Source organism: Rhinichthys klamathensis, unplaced genomic scaffold (genome assembly GCF_029890125.1).
Source record: "Rhinichthys klamathensis goyatoka isolate OS25496 unplaced genomic scaffold, OSU_Roscu_1.1 h1tg000275l_1, whole genome shotgun sequence".
Classification (NCBI taxonomy): domain Eukaryota; kingdom Metazoa; phylum Chordata; class Actinopteri; order Cypriniformes; family Leuciscidae; genus Rhinichthys; species Rhinichthys klamathensis.
Genome location: NW_026606794.1, coordinates 2,930,819 through 2,953,717, shown reverse-complemented (window position 1 = coordinate 2,953,717; position 22,899 = coordinate 2,930,819). Strand labels below are relative to the sequence as shown.

The 22,899-nt window shown below is 40.6% G+C and overlaps 1 protein-coding gene across 18 annotated transcripts in view; it reads right to left on the bottom strand.

Moving 5' to 3' along the window:
• Positions 1 to 22,899, bottom strand: part of sox6 (SRY-box transcription factor 6) — a 158,825-nt gene that overhangs the window by 91,809 nt on the left and 44,117 nt on the right. For 6 of the 18 annotated variants that reach the window (XM_056268736.1, XM_056268734.1, XM_056268741.1 and 3 more), the window contains 2 exons: positions 14,771 to 15,017; positions 10,555 to 10,765 (listed from right to left, as the gene is read on the bottom strand). In XM_056268736.1, coding sequence (XP_056124711.1) covers positions 10,555 to 10,765; positions 14,771 to 15,017 — 458 coding nt within the window. Of the gene's footprint in view, positions 1 to 3,909; positions 4,349 to 10,554; positions 10,766 to 14,770; positions 15,018 to 20,394; positions 20,989 to 22,899 lie in introns of those variants that run through there. The other 12 variants (XM_056268745.1, XM_056268746.1, XM_056268737.1 and 9 more) reach the window with 10 other exon arrangements.

The window sequence follows — 22,899 nt, the reverse complement described above, 5'->3', positions numbered from 1 at the left end:
TAAATAAATTAAAAATAAAAATACACAAAGAAAGAAAAAAACTGCATCTTATGAAACTATCTTGAAATGCAGCTGAAAGGATTGAGCACACGTGAAGGTACGAAATAAGAAGAGATATGCGAATTTAATCTTAATTTATAAATTCCATTTCATGTCGGTAATCATTAGAGCCCACATACTGTAATAAATTATAACAATTTCCCACAAGAAATAAATTACTGGGTACCTTGCAGAGGAGCCATTTTTATGCTGGCTACCCTGCAATCTAACTGTCAGATATAAACCCTTCTGCTAATCAATGCTTCAAAACATTCACTTTTATTCGTCTATGTTGAATTAATAAAAATGTGTGAATAATGTCGCTTACTGTGATCATTTCGGCTCAGAGTGATTTAGTAAATTAATGGGTGCTATGGACAAAAAGAAACTGATAGGATCCACATGAATAGATTAAAATTTGCTGTGAAGCCAACTGTCTTGGGTCGTCACTGAAACTTTATTTCATCTTAAATGCCAGAGCAACTTGGACGTGCTTGAGAGGTTCTCCCCACAATATACGCCGAGTTAAAACGTGGCCGTCAAGAAGATAATGTGATGCTCAAATTAAAATAGAAGACACATCAACCATAAAAACACTACAGCTCAGTTTATATGCACTCTTTGGGTAAAGTAATTGACAGTGTTTTATTCCCTGAAGTATAAGTTTTAATATATAAGGAAAAATTGAAAGAAAGAATTAAAATTGATGCTCTTCAGTAAACTAGGTATGTGGTAAAATGAGTGTTTTATAGCCACAAGTTTTACAGTAATAAACAGTACTGTATGAGTGCACGAGGGCATTAAAAAGTGAAATTTAAAAGGAGGCATCTTCGTTCTTTGTAAAACTCGCTTGACTAATTAAGGAAGCATATTTTCCACCACTGCCACTGACATTCTTCGTTTTTATGAGGCAACAATTAAAAATGTTTATGGTACCGTGGAGCGCACTCTGTTTACCAGCATGTCATAGTTCAGTGCTCATGCACACGGGCCCAAAAGGTCACTATTTTTAGCCACGACCTCCATTCTCTCTCGCGCGCACACACACACACACACACACACAGCTATCGTGTAACTGCACACTCTTACTACATCACAGACCACCAGTGACTGCCAGGTTCAGCCCACACAGCAATACAATCCACCTATGGAGTACCACTGAACAATACAGACGCAATTTGACCAGTACTTCCCATTATCAGCAGAAGGACGTCGTGAGAAGTATCTGTCAATTTAACAGTGGCTGAGGGTTTTTTTTTGTCTGTTGATATCCAAGCAAGTGTAAAGAGAGGCTGTGACGAGACGCAGTTACCGGTTACCATAGTACTTCAAAAGGTTAAGAATTTCAATTCCTCTCAAGTCTACTTACCGGTCTACAACTAACACACTGAACATTGTTTCCTGCGTGGTTCTGCAACAATGGTCACCGTATTTTCTTTCAAATCGACCCGTTTCTTTTTCTCTCTGCTGTGGGGTCATATCCACCACAGCATGCTGTGAGAGGACGGAAAACGCTGCCATTTCACATGGAGCTGAGCTCATTTCTTTATCACCTCTCAAGAATGGGAAAAAGTGTGTGAGACGGAGAGACAATGCAAAATATATATGGGGGGGGGGGAAATACGGCATACAACACCAGACCCAGACCACTGTGGAGAAGGAATCCTCAGGCAGGGCAAAGTTAAAGGAGTGAGAAAAGTGTCCCTCACTACCCAAATCACAAATATAAGTAGATGGAATTTTATGGAAAAAAAAAATGAAAAAAAAATTCCCACCCTGCAAAACCATTAATTAGAATTAAAACTCATAACTTTAAGCTATCATTGGAACTTCATGACATGTAATGGATGATAGGGTCCTAAAACGTATTAACCACTCGACCTACACAGACTTTAAAATTATATGGGGGCCACTCCCAATGAGAGATGGTGTTCAGCGAATAATTATGATGATCCAAGCCGCAACGTTCGCTGAGCAATAAAACATGTTTCTATCTGTTTTTTCTGACATCCCATCTCATCCCCTTGCACCTTATTGAACAAAGAGAGAGCAAGAGAGAGAAAGACACGAGGAGACAGACAAGTCGTAAACGGCTTTGTCGTGTACAGCACTCGGAAACATATCGGGTCGATGTGTATCGTTCATTTTTTAAAGGGATAGTTCACCCCAAAAAAAAAAAAAAAAGAAGGTTCCAACCTGGACCCCTACTGACGTTCATTATAAAGACTAAAAAAGTCAGATAAAAGGAAGTCATACAGGTTTTGAAAGATGTGAGGGTGAATTAATAATAAATTCCTTTTTGGGTGAACGATCCCTTTAATTTTTTGGAGAAGGAAAACGACGTGTGTATGTTAGCTGTTGTGTCTGTGAATTTCAGAAAGGGTGGCGGTATTAGCAACCAGGTGGAGCTGACGTAGCTGGGTCTTATAAAACAAGTCTTGCTATGTGGCCTGAAATCATTAGCTGGGCACATCGGCCCGTCTGTGGCTACGGTGTGAGTTACATTGACACTATTTTGATCCTAGTCAGATGACACCAGCTCTTTTGTCCAGTTATGTGCAGTCAATGCCTGCGAACTGAGCACGAGGCGGGTGGTGGTGATCTCACACTCATATAGCGCAAATGCAACACACGCTTTACAGGTTAAGTCCAGCTCATCTCGATCTGACCGCTTTTAATCTACATAAAGGGTCCTGCTTTTTCCACCGGCAGTGCTCGGCTGCGCAGTGACAGATTTAAGGCTAATTAATGGGGTGGTCCTCTTTTCTCAGGCATCAGCATTTTGCTTTTCTTACTGTGCTAATCCAAATACCAAGAGGGGAACATAAAGATGCTTGCTCATTAAAACCACTCGTTCCAGTACTGCTTTACACATATACCACTATTCCAACACCGCTGTTAAACAAGAGCAGGACTCAACGCCGGCCCCATCAACACTGTTGCTTGGGACAACACTCATAACTGTCATCTCATCATATTGCAGTGGCCCCAAAAATGTTCATACACTTTAGCCACATTTAACAATGTATGAATGTCATTACATTAAAAATAATAAAAAAAGATAAATAAATAAATAAAGATGTTTATGTAAATAAATAAGTATACTTTAAGCAAATATTTCACAAAAAAAGATTGTTTGATTTTAAATGATGAAACTATATACATGTTCTGTTCAAAATGAAGACGAAAAGTATTTGGACACTTACTTTGTGGCTGACTGGAACGTGTCCATATAGTGAATGTCATGGACATCACTTGAGGTTACTCAGCTAGGACAGCTTTGAACTTGAGGAGAACTGACCTCATATATCCACTAAAATCACCTTCTGTTTTTTTGGTTAATTGAAAAAACATAATTGACAAAAAAAAATTGTCAGTTGTCACTTCTTTGCAGATGTCACTTGGGATTGATATTTATTATCTAATGTTGTGAGATTCAGACATTTTAAGTGTGACTTTCATGTCCAAAGGTATCTAGATATTTTTTGGGACCACAGTATATTTAGGGATTATAGTAAATACAATTATGCTTAAATAAACATATAACAACATGTAAATTAAAAGTATTTTAAATCTTGTCCCTAAATAAAAAATAAAAAATAAAAAAATCAGGAAAGAAACTTAGAAATGACACAAAAATACCTTTAATTTGCATAATGTGTTATAATTATAATAATGTAAATATATATATATATATATATATATATATATATATATATATATATATATATATATATATATATTTTTTTTTAAACATGCATTAGTGTTCACTTAATTAAATAGTGTCACAGGAATGTTAATGTGATGGATGCATTAAGGTATATGAAAAACAGTGTAAGAAAGTCTCGTTCACGGCTGAGGGGGACGTACCTATAGTGAGAGAGGGGGGACAAATGGAGCTCTGTTCAGTGTTCAGGAGTCCTGGCTGTGATTTGTCTCCCTGAAACACCCGTTTCCTCCTATCAGGAGAGCCTCAGCTCAATGACAGAGACCAGCACAATGGAAGTGTTGTGCTCGATCCCACACAAGAGGGACAGAGTCAACAGCTGAGCTCGAGAGAGAAGATGGCTCCTGGAATGCTCTGCAGCAGTTGCTACTGTTGACTAATGGGAATCTGAGAAGAGGGAAGGTGATATGGACGCAGAGAATGGCACAGTGAGGCAGAAGCAGCTGCTTGTTTTGTCATCTGAAAGAGGAGCACTCTATTTGGAGCAGGGACAGAGTTTTGGAGGTCCACACTAGGCAGTCAGGAGGGGAACGATTTGTCTCTCCTGTCACACGCTCCTCTGGGAAGTGTGTTTGTATTATGGATGTTTGATATGAAGCATACAGGCTGCGGAGGGTTTTGATATGGATTGAACAGAGCTGCCAGAATCTGTTTGTATCAGTCTATCTTCCTTTTTTTGTCGGTGCTGAAGGCTTGTCAGTAGCGTCTCTCTCTCTCACTCTAAGGGGAAAGACAGGAGGAGTAGGTGCTTTCATTTTTGTCCACAGAGTGGCAGAATGTCCGCAACGTAAAAAAAAAAAAAAAAAAAAACTATTCAATGTATGCCTTGGAGGGTGACAAGAGAGATGACTGGCAAGGAGCAGAGGGAGCAGGAAGACAAGCTTTTGATCATGTGTCCTAACAAGCCATTCCAGCTCATGTCAGCTCAACCCCAGTAGAATTACATTATCAATTCAAACAAAAGTGATGGGCCAGATCTTGCTCTTTACTGAGCTACCAACTCACCCGCATTCTAGCTTACCTGCCAACTCTCGAGATCCACACATAACCCTAAAGATTAACTAACATATTTAGACATGTGTACAAGCACACTTGGATTAATCAAACCCAAACTGTATATAGGCTTTCATTCAGACAAGCAGCTCGGTCGAAGATAGACAACAGAGTGCAAGAGGCGAGAAAACTTCCAACGACTGATGTTTGGCCCAGTGTACTCTGCCCGAGGGATCGGTGGACTGACATAACAGAGTGATGGAACGTTGTGTTTGAAGTACTCTTCCAGATCTCAGGTTCGGACCAAAAACTAGCCAAGAAATTAAAAAGATCGACCTCATTGTATATGCATCAAGTCTAGGGCTGGTGCCATACATCATTATAACAAAGATTGTTATTAATTAGGTGGAATAGAAATCAGAAGTGGGCAGCCTGGAGAGCAAAGCTAGCCCCTCTGCTATTTCAACAAGAACCCTTTCAAGAGGGTCATAAAAATGCAACCGAAATGGCATGCGGTAAAACAGCTTTCTGCACTCAATTCTCCCGCTGCCCAAACCCATCAATCTCTCGATCTCGATGGGGAAAAGGCACATGCTGCCTGGAGATATTGGGCTGGATGTTGAAGAAAAGAAAAAAAAGGACAGATTTCAGTTAGAAATGTATAAATACAGGAGAGGGTGATAGCTTCCTAAAAATGCCTTCGCAAACATACTTCAACAGAAAAACAAGTGCCTCAAAGGAGATTTTGAGGACAGATAGCCCCCATAGAGCAGATCAGGAAGGTAACACACACACACACACACACACACACACACACACACACACACACACACACACACACACACACACACACACACACACACACACACACACACACACACACACACACACAGCTGTTATTTAAATGCACACCGGTGCTCACCTGCTGCTGAAATGGCTGAGATCTGCAGGGGGGTGGGGGGCCTCTAGAAATATCCCTCTGTCCCAGAGATCAGGCTTTACGTGGGATGGAGGCACAGAAGAATCTGCCCCCCACCCCTGCTAAACTCATTAACTCAATACACAAAGTTCCAGGTGTATTGAGTCGTTCGCTAACCTCGACTCTCCTCTGGCCCCTCAGAGGGCTCAGGGTTACCAGCCAAAAGAAAGTCCTTATCCATGCCACATTAGCAACTGTTCCTGTTGTCACCCAGGTCACTCCTGAGGGTGTAAATCACTCCTTTTCAGAAAGTGCCACTTCTACACCTGTTGGCTCTGACATATTTCTGAACATGTCTAACAACCTTGCCTTTTCACTTGCCTTTACAAGGGGAAAGACTGCAAGGGTGCATAAGGTTGAGCAACTGTGCAGGGACACTGACACAAGAAACTTTTTATGATGGTTTTTGTTTTTTAACCAATCTATGAGGATTATGACTATTATATAACAATTTTTTGTTTGTTTGTTTGAAACAAGGAACAACTCATACTCATACAAATTTTGTAACTGCATAACAGCGTGTGTGGTCTTCAGCAGAAGTGGAGCAGACTGACAGGATGTCATAGAGGAATGACAGGCTGCATGGATGGTCTATTTTTCAGCCACCAATCTGAACTCCTGCCACTGAACTGCCTGCAAAATGTAATTCTGGCATTCAGACGAACAGGGCTCTAAGCGTGGATTAGTAGCAAACAAGCTATTACCAGCAGCCATGGCCAATCCTGCCAATACAAGACTGCTGACTAAGTTGGCAGAGCCAGTGGTTCACTGGTGCCCAAACTAGAGCAGTAGGCAGAATGCCTTCTTGACTAGGTGTGGATGCTTCTCCCTAGATCTTTCTGTCTGCTACAAAGTGATGTGGGAATGTTAAAGTAAAAAAAAACTTAGGATGTGCCGATATTAAAATTCTGTCCACTACAGATAGGCCAAGAATTAATTTTGTCATGGCCGATTACATGGATATTATCAAAATGCTGTAATATTTTGTCGAAATAAAATAAAATAAATAAAAACAAGATTAAGTAAGATAAATTAAGTCGGTGAGAGAGAATGGGCAGTGTCTAAATATGCTGCTAAAAATGATATTTGGAGCGTTAAACTGCAAACAAATCAATTCAAGGTTGAATAAGGGTAAGAGCAGATCATTGAAATGGAGGTTGAAGAATCACTCCACTAAAAAAGGAGTTCATAAAACTGTCGAAAAAAATTCCACATAACAGCAACAATGAAAACAACCTACAGCAGAGGATTCATATATCAACGATCATTACTTAAGTACATTTCATAAAAAGGGCCTTAATTGCTTGTGAAACTAAGACAAGGTCACCTTGAATCTTTATAATGGACACTTTTCCTCTTGTCCAGTTTATTTTTCTTTCTTTATATTTAGATTTGTTTTCCTCTTTAGGCATTATAAACAATGAAAAAGCACCATCTGAGAGCTCTCTATAAATAATGTTTTACAATACAAATTACAGAAATTCCTAAGACCTCTGTGGATGAGGAGGTTCATGTGGCGCTTTTACAGCGAAGGTGACTATTCAGCTTAATGCAGTCCTCTAGGCAGGATATTTTCATTCATTAGAGCGGTCACAAGCACTTAAGGCACTTTGAGGATTGTTAGTGAGAGGAGAGATGGAGATGACAGTCTGGTTTCACTGACTTGCGGTATGGTTCTAATAGGTCTGATTGAATTTGAGAGCGGTTGACTTTTAGGGCCCTGGTGCACATTCAATTAAGTGTGTGTAAAGACGGGTATGAAGTACAGTGTGCGTCTATATGAAATGCAACCTTTCAAGTATGTCTGAATCTACGTCTCCTTGACTTCAATCAAGAGACACTGTTTTTTGCTGCCTACACAATGCCATTCTCAAAGAAGAAAAGCTTAAAGGGGTCATATAATGGTACATGCACTTTTACAAGTTGATTGTACTGAAATGTGTTGGCAGTGCCTGTACACAACCATCATATAATGATAAAAATCCATCCAGTGTTTTTGTTTTAATCTCCTTACATGTTTTCCCCTGCCTCAAATCGAGCCGTCTGATCGTGTGACGTCACACCGTCGGACGCCCCTCCCATGATTGTTGATTGACAGCAGCGTTTCAACACAGACCCGCCCTGAGCGAGCTGTCATCATTGTTGATGCGCTGGAGCAGAATGGCGTCTAAGCGATTGTGGTGTTCTGTTCTTGGGTGTAATAACGAACACAGCAGTCATTTTGATGTTCCTAAATCCGAACTGCTGAAGACGCAGTGGCTGAGTTTTGAGATTACTTATTTACTTTTTATTACTTGTTATTGATATTTATAATCTATGGTTTTATTTTGAAAAAACAAAGCATTTCATCCTTTCCTGTAGCACATATTCGTTGTGAGGTTAAAACCTACCCCACTACTATATATTATGCAAAAGGCACTACATCAAATGGGTAATATGTCCAAATGTGCCGTTTTTAAAAACAGTATGAGAACAATAATCAGATGACTTACTATATCAGTTGTCTATCAAACGCAGTACACGATTTCGGACACAGTTCTAGTGTGACCGCACCTTAAGCAGGGTAAGCTAATGAAAGGTTACAGTTGTTCCCTTAATAACAGGCTGAGATGAGCAATATTTTTAGCTTGTCCATTCTTTGCCTCACATAACATAACGACATGCTTTGTCGTTAAGACAACACATGTCTCTCTAAATTGCTTTTGGAGTCACGCAAGGGGTTAATCCTGACATTTGAGGTTCTGCGGGCATGAAGATTCCCCTTACAGCTGCACCAAACTGAGACGTCCTCAAGGACGCAGAACCGCTCCATTTCAGCATCTCAGCACTAACGTGTTGAACTCTGCATGCCTCTTGTGTCTCTCAAGTTCAGGAACCAATTTCTGTGCAAAGGGGGAGATTGTGGCGTGAGGTGTGGAGGCATGAGGTCGGCTCTGTCTCCATTATTAAGGGCAGATTAACACAGCTGTACACTAGAAGTGAAGCACCCTCTCCTGCCTGCACTAAACATACGGGCCTTCAGGATTACGAGCTGCACTTGACCATTTAAATTACAGCAGCAACCGGCCATACCAGCTGGGGCTCATTAGCATAGCACCCTAGAACACAGAGGGCTGAGAGCGCATCTTAAAAATACCTTACTAGAAAAAAACAGGAGCAACCTATGAGAACACCAGCCCTTCACACTACCTCTGGATACCATTAAGCTAGAGATGCAGGAGAGGTGAGAAAAAAAAATGCATCAAAAGATTATACAGGTTATACAGCAAGTCACTTTAAATACTATTTCCAAAACTGCGTTTTGTTTAATACGGCACCTTAATTGACAGACAGGCAAATTATAGGTGGAAATATTTTTAGAGGAAAAAAAAATCTTAAATCAGTTCACATAAATTTAGATTGCTGTTAAATTATTTCATTGCACCGCCCCACAAAATGAAGCCCCTTTATGATAATGGATGGCTTGTCATAATTTTCTATATCAATTATGAATATGAAAATATTCATGACTGACAGCCTCTCACTCAGATTTATTTAATTTGTCCTATTTTCTTATTCAAAATATTTTTCTAACCCTTGGCGATAATGAAACCGACCATAAACAAATACGATTAAATTAATATGAAGACCTTCACAGAAAGGGAGAAAAAAAATATGTGAGGAAAAAAAGTACTTTTAACTGAATTATGGCCTAATTTATTCCTCTGATCAAGTGTTCGGGCTAAGAGTTCCCCAGATGCTTAAATGAGACTAGTATCTCCCCAAGGAGCAATACTGTCTGAGTGTGTGTGTGTGTGTGTGTGTGTGTGTGTGTGTGTGTGTGTGTGTGTGTGTGTGTGTGTGTGTGTGTGTGTGTGTGTGTGTGTGTGTGTGTGTGTGTGTGTGTGTGTGTGTGTGTGTGTGTGTGTGTGTGTGTGTGTGTGTGTGTGTGTGTGTGTGTGTGTGTGTAATTTGATTGTATAGGTTTCTGCTTTACACTAATTATGAGGAGAGGAACCGTTTCAGCAACTCTTTCTCGTATTTGCTTTTTATTCCCAGAGGACTCGCTCCACTGCGGCATGATCTGCATCAAACTATTCATTAATTTAAAAAATAAATAAATAAATAAATAAAACACAATAAAAATAAATTGTATCAATTAACTTGATTCTCCTTTTAGTCATAGGACTGGATTTTGACTTTTACCGAACAACTTGCTGCAGAAGCTACAACTTATACCTACCCAAATGCATAAATCCTTCATATAATAAAATTATTACACAATACATATGCATTTTATATCTTTCAAATGTAATTGCCCAATCCGTGGATACTTCTGGGCCCTAAACACATGGAAGAAAAAGTGTTCTTGGAGCTATTTGAGTTGGTCTGTAGATGAATTTTGCGGCATGAATGCTGTCGTCTGTACTGAAGAATAAAAAGGTAATGTTCCTGGCGTCAGGTCGTGGCGTGTGTTTTATGGTCTGAGAGTTTGGTTTGGCATCGCCCGGAGACCACACTTAAGCTGAGGGGTAGTGCCACCCACTCTTTGTCACACTGGACTTGGTTCAGAACAAACTGGAAAACATAGCCACGTCAGTCCTCCCTGATTAAACGACGTTGTATGTGTGTGTGTGTACAGCGGGAGAAAAGAGAAAGATTATGTTGAATGAGAAAGAATATAGCATACAGGAGGACAGGCGAACGAGGAAAACAGAGTGACTGAGGAGATCGATGCACGCCAAAAACCGCTTCTCGCTAAGAGGAAAAAAACATTTGCTCTCACACACGTATATTCCTAAATCTAAACACACAAACAAGCTGAAACCTTCTGTACCGTCATGCTCTGTCTTTGTCATCTCCTCTAGTTTCTTCTGTTTCAGTGTGTCCACCACATCGGCCAGGCTTCCTTTGCGGCGCTCTGGCGTTCCGAAGGCTGAGCTGCTCAGCAGGTCGCCGCGCTCCCTGGCCCCCTCCTCTGGTTTGTGTGGAGAGGTAGAGTTATTCCGGAAGGAGTATAAGGAACATACTTTATTGCTGTCCGATTCCTGCAGGAAAACACAAAAGAGTTTTAGAGAAGATTTTTTACTTTATGCCAAAATGGACATTAAATGTCAAAGTACAACAAAAGATAGCAACATGATCACATTTAAAATGTAATAATTGATTTGAAAATTAAGAAAATGCTGAAGACATACTATTTATATTAGAGATAGTGAGTTTAGGACACTTTAAATGATTACAGAGTACACTACTTGACAAAAAAAAAAAAAAAAAAAAAAAAAAAAAAAAGGGGGGGGGGGGGGGGGGCCAAGCTTAAAATGGCAAAATATTCAGTGGTCTTTTACTGGTCTTAACCATTTTAAATCACAAATCACTGGTCAGGAAATTAGCAAGAATTGCACAAATAGTGAAGATAAAGTAATTTAGCATGGAATAGCCTTCCCCAACTTGCAGACAGCTTTTTACAGGAAGAAAAGTCAATGTTGTTTTAATCCATGTTAAGCAAATGCACTACTTAAAAAGCAATTGCTGTCTTAGAAAAGCATCAAAGACAGAATTAAGTTTTTGCCAGAATATGGGAAGTTGTGTGTGGAGTGATAAATCACAATGAAACACGAGTTGCGTGGTGATGCTCCAGAGTGGTGCCTTCGAAAATTTAGTGTGAAATATAATAATAAATGCATCACTACCACAGTGAAGCATGGTCTTCCTGATGGACTTCAGGCTTATGTTTTGGCCTGGTCAAAGTCCAGATTTGAACCCTATAGTGAATATTTGGTCTCACATTAAACTCAATTGAACTGGGAGACATTTTTCAACTGCTCATGAACTGGTTGAAGCCCTTAAATTTGGCTAATGTCCTGACTTTGTGGTTAAGACAATTAAAAGCTTAGATTAGTGTAGATGAATGGTGTTTAACAACTCTTTTCTCAACACAATAGTCATCGCTGTAATTCCTTTGCAAAGGTTACGAGTGCGTGTTTGATCCGAGCTCGAGCACAGTGTAATTTGTTGGTTCTCGAGCAGGCGACTGTTCCGCACGGAACCCTCCAAGGCCATCGTAAATCTGGGCCCCGTCTCAAACTGCTGTTGTTTTGCGGTCCCACCTGTGTGTGGTTTAGTGGTTAACTGAGCTTCTGTCTGCAGCTGATAGTTCAGTGTTCCCCGAGCGAGAACACAGAGAGGGAAAACAGAGCGAAAGGGAGAAGCGATCTGTTTGTCTGATCCTAACTCCTAAACACTACTGAGTGATTGTAAAATATAAAGTGCAAAAGCATATTAGTGAGTGGAGAGGGAGTCCTGAGAGAAGAATTTGGGCATAGGATTGTTCCATCAATGAGAGGAAAACTGGCAGGTGTATGTTTGGAGAGCAGGGCACAGACGGGCATTAGGGCAGTGTGATTATGTGGCAGCAGTACACGAATGAGATCACACAAATCAGCTGGCACAGACTTGAGGGTTCTGCTAACACACACATGAAGTCAAATTTGCAGGTGACATATAGAATATCTCAATGTTTTGTACAAGACAACAAGATTAATTGGAGACTTTTGATATTAAAGTCTACAATCAAAAGTCAGCGATACCAATATGAACTCAAATATCTCATCAAATTCTTCAATGACCAAACTGAAAAAAATGTATATACTCTTACTCTATTGTCTCAAAAAAAAATTATCTCAATTTATACGAATATGCTATGGTTCAGAATTTTTGGGTCAGTAAGATTTAAGAAGTGATTTTTTTTTTTATTCAGCTATGATGCATTAAATCGATCAAAAGTGACAGCAAATACATGTATAAGATTGTTTTAAGCAAAAATGCTGTTCTTTTGAACTTTCTATTCATCAATTTATCCTGAAAAAAATGTAACGGTTTATTTTCCACAAAAAATATTAAGCAGCACAACTGTTTTTGATATTGATATTAATAAGAAATGTTTCTTGAGCACCAAATCAGCATATTAGAATGATTTCTGAAGGATCGTGTGACACTGAAGACTGGAGTAATGATGCTGAAAATTCAGCTTTGCCATCACAGGAATAAATTACCTAAAATATATTAAACAATACATTAAAATATATTAAAATAAAAAATAGTTATTTGAAACTGTGATAATTTAACAATAATGTCATTTTAATAAATCCAATTACACCAATAGCAGAGACAACTCTCTGTCTTTCATTTTATACTCTGGTTCAGTATTTATTTACTGCCAACCTCCAAAACTCATTATCAGTGCTGGCATTCTTATGTGTATGTTCGTACATCTTCTTTACCCTTTTTATCTTTTATTCAATGCCATTCTCTACACTTATATTGACATACCAGATCTAAAGGCATGACTCACTTCACTATACACTAAACATAATGTCAAATGTATACAGGAAGAGTTTGCACAAACATACTTCACATTACATTTACATTTTACAGACGTTTTTATCCACAGTACAGTGAAGTTTTTATCAGGTGAGAGTTAAAACAAACTACAACCCCACTGAAGAAGAAAAAACTCACTCAACAACAGGACGTCCTGCTCATGTGAAGACAAGCGAGTGCAAGTGCACCGCTCACTGCAAATCAAACACAAGCAGCTGCACTTGAACATCAAATGAGCACAATTAACTTTTCATATGCTTTCCCTCATTATATCAAGAGGAAACTGAGAGATCATCCCATGCATATCCAACCACAGCAGTGCGGTAACAATTCTTTGAAATGCTCTTCTAATTACACCAATCACAAAAGCTCTCTGTAATCCAATTAGGAAACAGCACCACCTGAGCAGTGTTGAAGTCTTGGATTTACATGTGATGAAGAGGTGAAGACAACCATTATTATATTATATTATATTATATTATATTAATATATTTTAGATAGAAAATTGATTAGAAATGTTCATATTGAAAACTTTTGATATTTTGGCACATCTGAGCATAGAGCATAGATTGAAACATTGTGGATGTGAACTTCTACAGGAGAGAGATGCAATTCTTTTCATGTGAAAAATCTGAAAAGCTGTTCAGATAAGAAAAGTCTCCATTTGACCTTTATTTAATCTCATCGCTTTCTAGGGAGAAGTATTTGAGTTAAAAAAGGGATCTCATTTCTCATTTTTCCTTCCTATGGGTGCAAAAGTGCATCCTGTTGTCCCTAACATACATTTGATGTCACACCATATGCTGTGGTGTTGCCACCAATGGAATGCAAACTTTAGCTAAAGAGAAAGGCAAAAATCCTCTCATGACAGCTGAATTTTTAGGCTAATTAAAGTGGGGTTTTGCGCCTGGATGCTGCTGGGCCAGGGGAGTCCAGACCCCGGGGGCTGGTCAGAGTCATCCTAGCTCTGGGCAAGCAGCCGCAGCAGAGGGAAGGTTTATAGAGAATTCCCTTTTACAAGCATCGAACAATAAGTGGCTGTCAGTCTCACGTCTGGGCTCTATGCCTCTTGGTCTAGAGAGACCACCACGGAGGAAGGGGGGGCTCCCTCAACTCCCTCAAATTCCCACTCCTCATCCGCTTTCTCATTGTCTCTCTATTTATAGATTCATAAAATCGCTCTGACATGAAATGCAATTCAATACGTGGTTCTCCTGCACTTTTACAGTGTGAGGGATCTCCAGGCGCTTGTGGGGGACTTAGGCTTCAAAGCCGAGTCCTTGGCAAATCGCAAAGTCTTAAGTCTTCATTCAAGTGTTCCAGAGAGGCCTGCTCCCTTCTAGCTGTGTCCTTGGGTTGAGGATTCCTCTCTGTAGGAGTACAGAGGGTGTGTGTGTGTTTGTTTTGAGAGAATAGATGTGGGATACATCTGGAGGTTTACTCCATGACATTGATGTTGTGTTAATGTTGTAAGATTGTGTCGTAAACGGAAAATATCCAGAGAGTTCTAGATGAATAACCTCGACCAGACGGTTGTCACTCTTTGAATCCTGCAAACTATCTTGAATAATGCAATATTTCATCTACACTTCATTAGAAAATAAAAACAACACACGTAGCCTGTGTTAGCACACGTAAATGAGCTATGAAACGCTGGCAGTGGCACTCACCATGCGCTGCTGGGCCGACATCAGGCTCTCCCAGTCGGATTCGGGCGGCACGCTGCTGCTGATTGCCTGAAGCTCCTCCAGGGGAGGTTTGTTGTGGAGCAGATTGTGCAGGGGCAGCTGAGGGGCGACTAGCGACTCAGAGTTCTCTTCCTTCTCCCAGGACATGCGCTCCTGATTCAATCCATCCTCACCTCCGTCAGGGGTCGAGGCAAATGGAGAAGTGGCTTGCTTGGAAGACATGATTCTGCTGAGAGAAGAGCAGAGGAGAAGTGTCAGACAACATATTCAAACTTCCAATGCAACAACATAATTCAGAATAAAGAGTCTCGCAAATGTCAGACAGGAAATGCTGAATCTCGGCTTTCATTCTCTACGAGTGCTCTCACATCACATATATGAAGTTGGCAGCCGTTCTGAGCCTCCGCGCCACATCTAACCCCACGATTGAACCGGTATCAGAGCTGGGGAGATCCTATCAATGGCTCTGAGCTTGGTGCGGGGAATACGGCATACACTGGGGTCCCTCTTAATCCTTTGTTTAATATAAATGGACGTGCTGAGCTACGGCTGGAGAGCTGCCTGAGGCAGGCCCGATCCCCCCGCCCCATGGCTGATTACCGCACTAAGAGGGTTACCATACCATATAGCACGCTCTCATTAAAGCACTAACCCTGCCACCAACCACTAAAAGAGCGGTGACGCTGAGACGCTGACACTTAACGGGAATTTGGTCATTACATTCATATCGAGTCTATAAATGTGCCATTTTCCTTCATTTTGTAGTAATTGTGCTATTCTGCTTTTGCAATTGTACTTAGGAATTAATGCAAGTAGGCTGCTGTGGCAGATGGGAGGTAACTTTTAAGATTTATAGCAACTTTCCCATTTCACAAAATTGGGTTGGTAAATGCATTTGTTTCAAACAAAAGTCATCATGTCATATAGCATAAAACTCAACCAAGTTTCTTTAATCCCACAAACTTTCAGTGATAAAATAAAATAAAATAAAATAAAATAATCAACAGGTCATTTGTGTTTTATGACAATTAATAAAATCACTCTACTACTGCTAAGGAAATGGAAATGAATACTTAAACTGCTAATTGAATTAAAAGCTTGATTTAAATACTTAATCAAAAGACTCCAACTGATCTAATGAGTTGAGAATTAGCCAGCACACAACTTTTCTGCCAGCCTTTAAATTGTCTACTCAGAGATAGTAATTTACACTAGACAGCCAGCCCCCATCATGAACAGTGGCATACACACGACTGCTGACCACAGTGATGAGCATTATTGTTTTGAGTCTGAGATATCCAGAGTCTACGAAAGGCTATGGAAGTTGAACGCGCTGCAGCTAGCCACATTAGCATGGACAAAGGGCATGGGCGTTCTAGGTCAAGGGCTGCAGGTGAGCTAATGTCCTTCCACTGCCCACTGAGACTGCAGAGAGATGAGAGAGAGGCAGGCTGGGTAATGAAGGAAGCCCAAGGTGCCTCCAGAACTCCATCTCCAGCCCTGCCAAGTTTTCCAGCATGTGGCTCATCGTGGGACGAAAACAAATTTGACACCGGGAGAGATTATTTTAACACCAAACTGTGAGTTAATCTGTTCATGTGCGTGCGGCGGCCGTGCACTCCGGCGCATGAGGGATGTGTGGGTTGCAACGGGCTGTCAGGCCCAATTGCTCTCAGGCCCTTTAAAGTATGACTACTTCATTTGAAGATGTGCCATCAATTTGCACACATGGCTGAGCACTTAAGCCTCACACTCTCAATATGAATTGTTTAATACAGTTCGGTAAGCGAGCTTTAAAAAAAAAAAAGCCACAAGCTACTATTGTCTCATGCTAGCTTCAGTAATATTAAGTGTGTTATGCTTACCAAAGAAATATATATAAAAAATAATACATACACATCCGCAAAGTCTTGGATGAGCTCTGCGGAAGCCAACAGAAGTGGACAATGGAAGTCAATGGAAGTTAATCAAGCGGGATATCGCAGCTGTGCAAACAAGCTAAGTCTGTTAGTTAGCGCAGAGGAAGGCACCAGAGACCTAGACTGCTCCGCACCCCTATTTTCTTTAGCGAGACCAAGGCCTCAATTTTAATCAGCCAATAAATTGTTTCCTGTAATTATATCAAACAGAAAGTGATCTCTTAAATTGTGGAGCGTTAATTGAAAATCAAATTTAAGAGCAAAGTTCAGAGCGCCGAACGGTGTGTGAAAGGGGCACGCAACGGCTAGAGGAAGAGAAAGCGAGGGAGAGAGAGAGAGATTTTTTATTCATGGATCCAAAGAGCCGGAGCTTCCAGCACAACAACCCCCACCTTCATCTTCAATGGACTGCGAGCGAAACAAAGCACTTCTTTTGTATTACACAGTAAATCAAGTGGTATTATTTTACCTCTAAAATATTCAGTCTCTCAGGCCTTTCCCTCCAGTCTCTAGCCATCAGTCAAACTGCTGAGGCATGATAGTGAGAGAGAGAGAGAGAGAGAGAGAGAGAGAGAGAGAGAGAGAGAGAGAGAGAGGGGCTGACTCCATCCTCCTGTAACATGTGTCTACAGCAATTTTACTCGAAAACGCAACAGATCTGAGCCAAGGCCCCGTAACAGTATTTGTCAGTTGGAGTTAATAATTCATTAGGAGAGCTGGGAGGGCAGCTCAGCCCGTGAGTGCTGGGGTTCATGAGTTTTGCCCCCCATTCCCTCCCAACCATAACACCCCCCACCCCACTCACATCCACCAAGCTAATCTGCACCCACGGCTGAGAATGGAACAATGTGGCCGCCATTTAACTGGAATAAAGGCCTGATTCCTAGAAGGGTTTTTCCTTTAAGCGCACTTCAAAATCATTTAATTTCTCCCTACGACCCATAAAACAAAAATCAGTATGTGGTGTATGACGGAGGAGGGGAAATAGCCCCGACGCCATCGTATTTCATCAAATTAAATGGTGTTTTACGTTGAGAGAAACACCCATGGAACAGTCCTGTGAGCCACCGCAGCGCTTCCCTTTATTCTTATTAATAATTCAATCTGTTTCTTCAGTAAATAAGTCCGATCCGTTGGCCTTTGTGCATATTAAGCAGAGAATATATCAGCTAAGCTAGAGTGGCCTCATATGAATTCCTGTCAGCCCTCTCCCTCTCAGGCCTGATTACACAATAACAATGGACAGCTAACAAACCAAACCAATCAATAAGTATAGGGCAGCACAGCTTGTCTTTTCGCAGTCCAAGGGAAAGAGAAAGGCCCCATGTATAGCCGACAATATTGCGATACGTTTATGAGGATTAGGAGTTAAGTTCTCGGCATGAGTTCTCATGTAGCCTGGAATGCTTCGACTCATGAATTGTTGCCGCTGCTAACGTATCATCACGCACTGACCTCTGTTTAATTGGTTAGTGGCATTAGAAGACACCCCGCGCTGGTGTTCCTCAGGGGGTCTCATGACTGGGGGCCATGTGTTTTGGGATATCCGCTTTCGCCCCTCTCAATCGTTAGAAGCCCCCCGCTCTTCTGTCTCTGCCGTGTCTTTCTGTTGCCCTTTTATAGACAATGGCGATAAGTAACTCCTGAGCTATGGTGTCACTGCTGCCCCCTTCCCCTCGGACATCCCACACCCCCTCAAAACCACAGGCCTTAGCAGACCCCCTAAATCACCAGCCACTCCTGAAAGGAAATATTAGAAGGCCGCTTTTCGCTCCGGCACCACCACCCAGACCTACATGAAGAGAAATAATCAAATAAAAGGGGGTAAAACAAGAGGGCCATTGTTGAAGGAACTAATGATTGGTGAGCAGAAAAATGGCAAAAGCTGCTTTATGACAGGGCTTCAAGTTTCCACGGGTAACGACACACACACACACACATACACACGTGTGTACGTTCATGCTTGAGCATACGCACACACGCTTTCAAAACATAGGCTAATAAGAAATGTAAAGGTAGGGCGAAGAAAGTTACAGGAATGTAAAATGGTGCCTTTAAAAAAAACTTTACTTGTGAGATTTTAAAAGGCTAAACAGAAATCTAAAACAGAACACTCCAATGCAATTATTCAAAGTGTAATAGGAAGTGTTTGCATCTGAAAGGAAATTGTAAAAAAAAAAGAAAAAAAAAAAAGAAATGAGCAACTGTGTATTGTGTAGTATTCCTGCAGTGAGGATTATAATAATACGCTTTTATGTTAATTGTGTTGGTATCTTGAGTGTAAACAGTGAGTAGTAAATGATCAAACAACACCAACAAAACAAGGAAAAAGAAAAGAAAAAAGAAAACTTTGCACTGGTAAATACACCCTGACAAAACAATTTCTGAGTAATACTGATTTACGTTTATCTCTTTTTTTTTTAACAACAGCAGCTGCTGCAGCCATAAAGACCGGTGAGTGTTCAATTACTAAGTCATCGATACTTAGTATACATAAAATGAAGATAATACTCTCGCTCATTAATACTAAAAATGACTGCAGAGATTTCTGTCACGAATACGCACACATGAACTGGTTTCCCACAGGGAGTGAGAACAGGAGTGCGAGACATACAGTGGCATGAGTTTGCATATGTGACTTTGTGTGAGTGTCTCTCTGACAGCAGATCACACAGGTGACAGCACAGACTCTCAAGGTCCTCACCTCCTATAATCATCCCTCTGTCACCTGTGAAACCTGGGCTGGAAAATTATCATCCCTGCTGTAGCTGTTTAGCACCTTCAAATTATCACCTTCCATTGTACCTGAGCAGTCTACCGATCCATGAACAATCATCAGGACAGAAGGAAAGAACAAGGGCTTGCTTCTCTAAACAAGGGCTTCTGATCAGAAAGTGCTACTGAGTAGAAATATCAATAGAAAACAAGCATTTATTCTTAATCTATTTTGATATATCCTCTTATGGCATTATTTATTGATTTATAAGTAAACAAACAACTTAATAAATATAAGTATCATTTAGAATTATTATACAGAAGTATTATTTAGAATTGTTTTATTATTATTTATTGTTGTTATAATTATCATTGAATAAATAAGAATAAAATGTAATAAAATCACTTTTAAAACCATCAAACATGTAAACAAAAATAAATAATTATTTGTAATAATAGTAAAAAAAAAATATATATATATATATATATATATATATATATATACATGAATAAAAATACAAATATAATAATTACATAAAAATACATAAAAATATTGATTTATGAATAATATAATATTTTAATAATAATAATATTTTTTATTACCGGATGGGAGTGTAACACACTTATGGATATAGTGAAACTAAGATGCCTCTGAGAAATACCTTAACTTTTAAAAGCTGATTTTTTTTTTTAAATGTACCCCATAAATGTTAACCTTACAACCCTTAAAGTCAACTATGACAGCTCCTTCACCACACATCACTCACTCTGTCTTTACACTGTTGCTTCATATCCAATCTTAAAATAAAATACAACACACTTGAATTTACAAGAAGTACCAAGTAAGTCAGAAAAGTAAGAGAATTGTGAGGAAAATATTCTTTGATCATTAGCTCAAGCACCCTGCCACTGTCCTCACTGTGAAAGTGAGATATGTGTGTGAATGAGCGTGCATCAGGTGTGTACACTCACATACTGTCTCCCTCAGCCTGTTTGGCCGCTCCTGTCCTTCTCTGTTCTTCACACACCACTTCAGAGCTGGATGGCATAACACTTCCTCAAATTCTGGCACACACAAACACACACAAAAACACTCGAGCACAGACAGGCCGTTCGTCTCAGCCACGGCACGTCTTGTCAGAACACATCCGACGGCACGCTGAACGGAGTACGCTCTCGCACATGAACGGAGCAACCGGCAGAGCAGCTGTTAAGCTCCTCCGCTCACACACACACACACACACAGTCTCACTCGCACGCGTGTCTCTTTCAGTCCCTGCACGGCCGGAGACGATTCCGAGACGCAAGAAAAGCAGCTCGCCGTCTTTTCTGTCTCTCTTCGTCCCTCGCTCGGGGCCTTACGGGGCGGCAGTTCCCAAAGTGCCTGGTGTCAGTGCTGCAGTTAAGCAAACTTTACAGCCACTGAAGCCATCAAGCAACACAGCCTATTTGCTGAGCAACAGTGGAGCTTTGTGGTTTCCCTCACAGTTGACAGTAAGTTATGAGCCCTTTGTGAGTGCAGGGGAAGGAAAACAGAGATCGGAATTTGGCAGGAAAATATAATACAGAATTCTCCTGTCTGTTGAACCTGTTTTTTTTTTCATTCTTTCTGTTTGTCTCTCTCTCTCTCTCTTTTCCTCTCTCTCTTACTCTCTCTGTCCCTCTCGTTTTTTTTGTGGAAACAATCAAGCATTGTTGGGGGAAAGAAAAGCAACTCTGACAGATGAAATATAGTGGGGGCCCCTTTTTGGAAAAACAGTAAACAAAGCACCATTCAAGGACAGGTCCTCTCTGTCATTTATAAAGATACTTTTCTTCAGAGCAGCCGAGTCAACAAATCGAGTGTAAAATCTCCAACAGCCCACTGTGACGAGGACAGAAGACAGAGACCGAATAAAGTGATAATGCTAAAGATAGACAGAGGATATATTGCTCTGTTGCACAATAAACAAATTAAACAAGATGGAGGGTGATAGACTGGGGGAAAAAGGGCAAAACGGGAGATACACAAAAGTGACTAGCCAAAAAAAACTTTTTTCCAGACTAGCCAAAAAACAGGGACAATGGCTAATTATGAGGGAGTAATTTTGCCGCCAGAGGACTGGGGAGAATGAATGGACGCATGAAAGGCTGAGGGCTATTCAAGCCCATGTCAGCGAGAACTGTATGCCTACAGTCTTCAGCCTGGAGCGCATGAGGTCATCATTGGCACCACGTGCCCAGAAAAACTTGGGCTGGTACAACTGCCGTTTGGACATCTGGAATGCCGGCACACAGTGCCCTGCTTTTTCCAGCCACTGTCCCCCTAATTCCTTTCTTTTCCAAAAATAGGATTTTTATTTTTTGCACCAGTCGCTAGTCAACCAAATTGGAAAATTTGCAGCATCTAATGAAAAGAATAGCAGTTTTGTTCCCTTTCATTCTCATCTCATAAATGGGATTTCTGTGGAGCAAGAAAACTAAAGAAATTACCTTTGATGCTGTGCTATTCAGGGTGGACAACAGCTCCTTGATTATCGCTAGTCCCATCCCTAACTCTTCCGCATGGTTTTTTTTTATTTTTATTTTTTTATGCTGTGACCTAAACTGCCCTTTTTTCTTATGCTTTCCAAATTTTGATATATATATATATAGGGAGTACCGGGAGGAGATGCCAAATCGGGCACAATTCATGTGACACGTCATTTGGAAAATCAAAACAGGGGCCGTTTGTTCGCTAAAGTCCACCCAGATGAGGCCATGAAAAAGACGACTGATGAATTCATTCATTCATTCATTCATTCATTCATGAATCGCAAGGGTTAGCCAGGACACATCTTGAAGATCTATGATTAAGCCTTATTATGTTGGGGCAAGTGACATTGATTGCCGATTTAAACCTCTGAAACTAATTCATTCGCCCCAAATGTTCAAATGAAAGCATGGGCAACAGTGTGTGGCCACGGTGACAGGTCGGACGAAGGCGGCTGAATAAAAACCCCTGCTAAACGAACGGTTGGCACTCATGTCTGTCAGGAGGTGGTTAGAAGTTCCCAACATGACTGACAGCTGATACAAAAAAAAAGAGAGAGAGAGAGAACAGAGAGGGTGAGAGGGAGAGTCCGTCCATCGATCTGTGTAATTGCCATGAAAATCTGAGTCAGAGAGTACATGAAGGGTTGATGTTTTAGCAATGCTAAGATGGAGCGGCACAGGGAAAAAGCGGTAAAGTGAATACGAAACATGCTGCACCACGGACTAATAAAACCGGGAGCTGATAAGCATGGTTGAACAGAAAAATGTGCAGTAGATTTGTACCCAGGCCAGAAAGCAGGCACATTACTGGATTAGCCGCTGACTGATACAGAAAATGTCTCACCCGTCTACTATTAAACCGTAAGTCTGACCAACTCACACCCGCCCGTTTCAGATGAAACAGCACAGTAGTGTCTTAAAAATGTTCTCAACAAGCTGGAAAAATATCTGACTGGAGACAAA